Below are 7,475 nucleotides of genomic sequence, written 5' to 3' on the forward strand. Positions count from 1 at the left end.
AGGGCAGAAGAGGTGGGGAAAATAGAATAGAAAGTAAAATGAACAGGATTGAAATTCATTTACAAAATTATTTCTTGTTAAAGATATAACATATATATAAAACATATATCCTCTTTTTTTATGCGGTAATTCCACAAATAGAACTTTGTGTTCAACTGAGCAAAAGTGGGATATTGCAGATGTAAATACATAGCGCACATGAAGCACGTAGGCTGCTTTGACAAAAGCATAAGCTCATACTGTAGAGGTGGTTGACTCCATACTGATGGCCCATTTATTCCCATCTGTTGCCCTCAGCTCCCTGATTTTATCCCCATTGTGTTAACTCATTACATTCGCCTTAACCTTAACCCTCTAATTGCCACCATCCAAGTTCTCTTGCACATCCTCCCCCCCTTAGAGACAGTGTGCCACATTGCCCATGTACTAATCTGATGGCGTCTGCCTACCAAACACCTGCCATGTCCAAGAAAAACCTCCTAAACTCCTCCCATATTTTAGATACAGCACCCATACCAGCGTGAGCGGATCAGCACACATGACCACGAGCAGGCAGGCATGCAGACAGATGTGACCATGGATGCAGATACAGATAATTAGATAGACAACCTTGTAGCCTGAAAATCTACCAGAGTCAGTGTCCTTTTTTTCTGGCCTTTATGTGCATCTACATTTTCCTCACATTCAAAAACCAAAAAGATAAACAACAGTTGTCTTTTGTCCTGCCTCCTTGCCAAAGCATATATTGAAGACAGTGATGTGTAGGCCCAGGCCTCTTTGGTTTAACAATAACTTGCTTGACCCCCCAGTGAGGGATGGAGGGGCAGACATGAGGCGATGTGACAATTCTGGTGCACTGACACAATAAGCAGGTTTCTCTATTGGCGGCCTGGCTGGTTATATGCCAGCTCCATAATAATTTTGTACCAGTTTTATTCAGATGTCTCAGAACTATTAGAGCCTTTTATGTCTAAGTTATTTTCCTGGTTATTGAGATCAGCAGCCTCACAGTTGTCAGCTGTGTAATCAAGTGTAAATGTAGAATATTTACAAAAAAATAAGATGCTAAATGTTTACACACAGTCAAGAGTAAGACAGTATTAGTGTCTGTTTCTTCTCTCCTTTGACATTTTGAAACATACCCTGTTTCTTTTACCCACAATCTTACATCAGCACCAAAATCAGGGCTATGTGTGTGCCTGTATGCAAGTTTCAAAATGAAGTTTGTTGATAATGGATTATTGATCCTGAATTAGAGTGCACCGCCCCTCAGGGCTCACCGTGGTTGGCCAGGAATGAATACATCTCTTCATGCTTCATCTAACACACTCAATTTAGCCATAGGAAACTAAAGCGCACACACACACACACATACACACACACACACACACACACGCATGTTGAGACACTGACCCACGCTCTAATATGTACAGACAGGCGTCGCTTATCCACTGAGGGACAAAGGTTATTCCAAACTGTCTCAATGGGCTCTCGCTCTCTTTGTACTTTTTACAGATGTACAGTGAAACTGCCTTCTAGTGTCTCTGTTAGTGTATTCATGGAAAAACCATCTCTGAGGATGTTCTGTGTACATAAATGCAAAAGGGTACAAAGATGTGATTTAGTTTAATAGTCAAAAAAAAAAAAAAAGACAATATTCATCATCTGACTGTTCTATCATTAGAGAAAAGAGTTAACTGTTAATGACACATTTTATCTATGGAACTACTTATTAAAAGGAATGAAATTTTACAGCAGTCACTTTATTAAATACTGTATAGCCTAGGCTAAATTTTAGTATCTATACTGTGTTTAGGATTACAGGATCTTATTGTTTAGGATTTTTTAATTTAGAACAGTAAAACAGTATTTTAAGCATCAGTCTCTATTAACACTTATGGTAATACTGAGTATAGATTGGTAATAATATTTGACTTTTTTTTTTTTTTTTTTTGGATCTGACTGAAAATGTCATGTGAGTTTTGATTACAAATGTAATATCACACAAACCTAATTTCAATTTCTGTCCTATTTCAGGTATTTGCACCAAAAGAGCATGCATCCTAAGAAACACCATCTGTTCAAAGATCAGCATGGACAATAATGCAGTCGTGTTTTGCAAGTTTTTGATGCCTGTTCTGAGAACTCACTAACTGTTGGAACATAAACATTACATAATAAAAGGTTTTATCTTTTTTTGACATCCTAGTGCTGTAGGAAAAGTAATGGAGACAGAAGATAGGGAGGATGTAGCACAAAATCACACAGCTAATATAAAGGCCCAGACAGAGGAAGATGTGACTTCAGGCCACACTTGTGCGGTTTGTGGCCGTAGCTTTCCTCTTCTGAGCTCTCTGTCCCAGCACATGAGAAGACACACAAGAGAGAAGCCGTACAAGTGCCCGTATTGTGAGCACAGGACAGCTCAGAAGGGTAGTCTGAAGGCCCACATCCGGAGCCATAAATTGGGCCTATTCAGCCATAACCTTGTGGACAAGGAGGGGGATGGTGATCAAGAGCAGAAAGATAATAGTGAGACACCTGACCCTCCTGAAATCATCAGCACATCTGACAAATCTCATAATGTCAATGGGAAGGTGAAGAAGAAAGAAACTAAGAAAAGAGTTAAGGGTAAAGACACTGCTGAAGCTGGTGATGGGCCTGGCGCTGGGTCCTTTTCCTGCACCATTTGTGGCCAAGTTTTCTCTCAGGTTTCCCTCCTTAAATCCCACATGAAAAGACACCGGAGCTCCCAGGACCATGGTTGCCGAATTTGTGGACGCCGCTTCCGCCAGGCATGGTTCCTCCAAAGTCATATGCGCATCCACCGTGTCAAGGCCCAACTAAAAGGTAGCAAAACCAATGACCTGCCTGCCACTATCAATGGGGTTCTGCAGGACCCAGTGTCACTCATAAATGAAGAGTGCCTCTATGAGCTCTGTGCTGGCTGTGGTAACTTCTTCTATGACCGCAAGACTTTGAGGATACATGAAAAGTTACACAAACTGAACCACAGCCGCAGTCAGACACAAAATCCACCACAAGAACACTATGACACCTGTGAGATACATGTCGCTAAGAGGCATTTTTTGGAAAGCCTGAACCTCACGTGCACTGGACCAAAGGAAACCCTTGAAGAAAAGACCCTGGGCAGGCGAATTCCAGAGCTGGATCCAGTTTGTAGTTACCAGGCGTGGCAGCTGGCCACAAGGGGACGACTGGTGGAACCCACAGAGAAATGTCTGGGATGGGAGGAAAGACTAGCTGATGCTGAGGTGGCATATGACACGGAGAAGGGCGAGTATGTACCCCTGAAGCAAGAGAAGAAGAGAAAGCAAACTGACACCTCAAGCTCCAACATTAAGAAGAAGAAAGGTGATACAGGCCTTGATCACACTTTAAACATCTTGGCTCACACTAAAGGTGGTGACAAGCGGATTTGCCAGAAGGATCGTATTCTTTTGAATGGACTCGGTCATGCGTTTTATGAGGCGCTACAATCTAAAAAGGTCAGGGATGTTCACTTTTCATCTAAACAAACCAACAGCATCAGAAGCCAAGAACAGGAAGGTAAGCCATACACATCACACTACCTTATGAGAGCTATGGTTTTGACAGGCTACTAGTTCAGATCCCAGGAATCATTTGTCAGGCCAGGTTTTTTATTGCAAGTTGTTATATGTTGGACATTACACCTTTTTTGTTAGATCAAGTTATCAAAAGGTCATGTAAGAATTGCTGCATTCAATATAGACAGAGCTAAGGTCTCTTTCTGATATTGCTATGAAGTAATTTAAAGTTGCCAGACCATCAGTGTGGAAATACAACACACTATTAGGTGGGTAGAATTTAGTACTGTATGGAAAAGGGAGACCTCTAGTGAATTTATTATTGAACAACACAGTGCTTCCTATAAAATGGACACACAAAGAAACTTTCAAGTATTTATACAGAAATATAAACGTCAATTCCAAACTGTATTTTGTTGGATTTAATGAATGAATATGCAAAAAATAATGTGCATTAAAGTCTTGTGAGCAGGTGTTTTGGTGTTTTTAAAAGGATTCTTCTGCTCTTAACTCCAGATAATAAACCACACTTCTGCGAGCACTGTGATTTCCACACTGTTGACGCCTCACTACTCAGGTCTCACCTGCACAAACACCACCAAGATATCCTGGGTCCCTACAACAAACACAGCATGATGTTAGACAACACAAACCAAAGTGGTTCCAAAGCCTCAAGATACATGGACTACCTCAGAAACAGGAGTGTGTTGCTCAGTCAACCATACTGGAATCCTTACACATGTCTGACAAGCCAAGGCTCTGTAGAGTCAAATATTAAAACAGACAAGTCAAACGGTAGTGAGGTCAAAGGGCAGGGACATACTGTTAATGATGCTGGTAGTCTTCTCAATTTATCTGCATTACCCACAAGTGAAGAGGACAGCACTGTTAATTATCTAGTAAAAACAGAGGGCCTGGTGAAACATCAGTGCCCATACTGCTCCCACACGACCAACTACCCAGAAGTACTGTGGATTCATCAGCGAGTTGCCCACAGGGTGGAGGGCAGCAGCTCCATGACGCCTAAGTGGGCGCCCTGCACTAACAACCTCAAGAGTTTGAAGACAGGTGTTTCCCAGTGGAGACGCACGGGCCCTCCACCCTTCCTCGAAGGCAAGGACTGTCCTGCTTTACCTGCTCCAAAAACGCAACGCACACAGGCTCCAGGCTGTGCAGCACACAGCAGCAGCAGCGGCGGCAGCAGCAGCAAGACATCAACCCCTAAAACCCCATCAGGACTTTCAAAATCCAAGCATCAGTCAAAGGACTCGCGCTTTTCAGATGGGACACACTCTAGTGGGAGGGTGGGACTTCTACTACAAAAGAAGTCTAGCGAACATAACCGAGCAGTGGAGGGGGGAAGTAAAGGCTCAAGTGTCCAAGCTACTTCATCAAGCAGTACTGTGCAAAACAAGAGTGTCTTCAGCTTCCAGCCTACCAGCAGCCCCAAAGACAGAGGCCACAGAGCTGTGGTTGAAGGTAACTTCCCACAGGAGGGTTTAGGGTTTATGCTGGCCAGGAATCATGGTGGGGCTTCTTCTAATACAGCTGTGGATAGACTCACTGCCTGCAGGCAGTCATGTGACTCCTCTTCAGGTCCTAAGGGTCCTGATCTCTGGACTGCCATGAACATATGGGGGCTACATGGAGGCAAAGCATACCTAGAACCACTCCTTTTTGCTCAGGGAAAGAGTGAATCAGCAGGAGAAATGCCAGTGGACACTGATATATTGAGCGTCCTAAAAAGCTACAGTCCCCATGATTTGGCTGCTCTCTATCAGCACTGGGGGTTTGTTGACCCCAGGATTGATCCACAAGGTAAGGAGAAGTTTTTGGTTTTGTGTTTTAATAACTGGGCATCATCTGCAACTAAGTGAATTAAGTTGAAGATTGAGGCCAACAATTAAAATCGGGTGTGAATTATACCCAATAACTGACCTAATCAGTCACATTTTAGGTGTCTTGACTATTAATAAAACGTGCCAACTTCACAGTGGGATATCTATCTTAAAATGCTCTTTTAACACTTCTATTTTTACAGCAATGTTGCAGTTAAATGGACATTTTGGAAATGAAGTCCATTCCTCCTCTGAAGCTTCCAAACAAGTATGTTGTCTGTGCAGCAATCACTGACACTATGCATTAGTACAAATAGTCTCCTCAGCCCTCAACCTTAAACCTGCATTAACAAAAAATACTGTCATTTAATTACGTTCATGATCATCAACTGTTTGATAATACAAAGTGTAACTACATCCAATTTTAGAATTTATCACCATTATGTGAGTATGATTGAAATACTTGGCCTGTCCTACTGCTATGATGTTTGATATCAAACGTTTTAACAGACCACATGCACTGGACCTGTCAATAATCTTGTGGTAAGACACTGCTTTTGATTGATTTACAGCATAAATCATGGCTTCATTATAGTGTAAACCAAAATATATAGCCTAAAAAGTAGTTAGTTGACTGACCTAATCCATCATTTCACCTTTAAAATTAAGAACAGTATTAATATTTTCCTATTCGTCACAAGGACATACAGTATGTCTTCACCAGCTGTATAGGCCTGTTCTCATGCCTGTAGCCTGTGTCTCAGTACAGTCTCCTTTTCTTATGCTTCGGCGTATTTTTGTGTGTTAGGTAGCTGTCAGCTTCAGCTACCTGGCTCTTTCTTCTTCCTCATTTTCAGAGGAGAGGCTGACAGAAATGAGGCAAACAAATAACAACAACAAAAAAAAAAAAACAAGAAAAAAACATGGTTGCCCCCCTTGAGGTAAATCTCACCATATGGTGTGTCATCAGCCTGTCAGTCAGGCCTACCCTGATGCTACCTACAACTGTTCTGTCTTCTCTTTCCCCTAAAGTAATGTGTGGGCAACTTTTTAAACATTATAGACAGGCCATGTCTCAGTCTATGGGGCTGAGGAATAGTAAATCACATTAACCTAATACAGTATAGTGAGTAAACCTGTAGTCAGTATCACTGAAATACTAAGTGAATAGAAAACCGAAGCCAGTTAACATAAACAGAAATGTTTGAGTAATCCAAAATTTAATCCAACTGCAACAAACAATTATTAGCCAACTACAACAAACATTAGTTTACCATTAAAGTGTGCTTTATTAGTGAGACTAAATTCTCTCTCTTTTTTTTTTAAAGCATTTTCTATCTGTTCCTTATTTTAAACGGCAGCTTTGATCTTCCTGGGCATGGATGATACTAGTCCTGCACAAATCTGTGAAGAGATGCTGTGCTCTTCTTCACTGATGATACGGTTTAGCTGAGCTTTAAAATACTGGAATATTAGAGTCATGTCAGGGAGCATAATTGGCCATTTGGTGAGCAAAGATAATGTTCTTGGACACTGTCCACAGAAACATGCAATGTCCTTTACACTGGACAGGGGGGACTGATCAGTTAGTGAAACACTAGTTTCCACAGGTCCTTGTGCTAAGTCATTGTTACAGTGATTCTGCTGCTAATGATGGTGTGAGTGATTATTATTTACATAGATGCACCCACACAAGTAAGATCTGACTGGTGTGCCTCACACTTGTTTTCTGCAGGTAAACAGCCGCTCCACTGCATCCTCAGGGTCTCTTCATAAAGGAACATGAAAATACATCATGTTCCCATTGGCTTCCAGCCTGCACGATGCTAACTGCTGAACAACAAGGCCAGCTGTTCTGTAAAGGAACCAGCCATAACTCCTGAAGGACAGGGGCACTGGATAATGCACATTATATGCAAAGCAATGCGGTGGACTCTAATTATTTTGTCATATGGTTGTTTTATTTTAAGTGTTATGCATGCTTTTTGTTTGTTAAGAGTGTAGATATGTTAGTTACTGTATGTGGAGACATGCTTTTATGGAAATGAGGCAGGCTTATTTAAAATTG

General features: G+C 41.6%; 1 protein-coding gene across 1 annotated transcript; it reads left to right on the forward strand.

Moving 5' to 3' along the window:
- The first annotated feature begins 2,225 nt into the window (after positions 1 to 2,225).
- Positions 2,226 to 7,222, forward strand: LOC113126720 (zinc finger protein 516-like). Its single transcript, XM_026300818.1, has 4 exons — positions 2,226 to 3,570; positions 4,086 to 5,387; positions 5,611 to 5,675; positions 7,143 to 7,222. Exons 1-4 carry the CDS (start codon positions 2,226 to 2,228, stop codon positions 7,191 to 7,193), a joined length of 2,763 nt encoding a protein of 920 aa, XP_026156603.1. The 3' UTR covers positions 7,194 to 7,222.
- The last annotated feature ends 253 nt before the right edge of the window (positions 7,223 to 7,475 follow it).

This window comes from Mastacembelus armatus, chromosome 11, assembly GCF_900324485.2.
Source record: "Mastacembelus armatus chromosome 11, fMasArm1.2, whole genome shotgun sequence".
In the NCBI taxonomy this organism is placed as follows: Eukaryota; Metazoa; Chordata; class Actinopteri; order Synbranchiformes; family Mastacembelidae; genus Mastacembelus; species Mastacembelus armatus.

Excerpts from the sequence above, each read along its gene's own strand:
- LOC113126720 (XM_026300818.1), top strand. The coding sequence starts at position 2,226 with ATGGAGACAGAAGATAGGGAGGATGTAGCACAAAATCACACAGCTAAT. Across the intron at positions 5,388-5,610 it reads CCCCAGGATTGATCCACAAG|CAATGTTGCAGTTAAATGGA; the intron begins GTAAGGAGAAGT and ends CTATTTTTACAG. Across the intron at positions 5,676-7,142 it reads CCTCTGAAGCTTCCAAACAA|GTAAACAGCCGCTCCACTGC; the intron begins GTATGTTGTCTG and ends TGTTTTCTGCAG.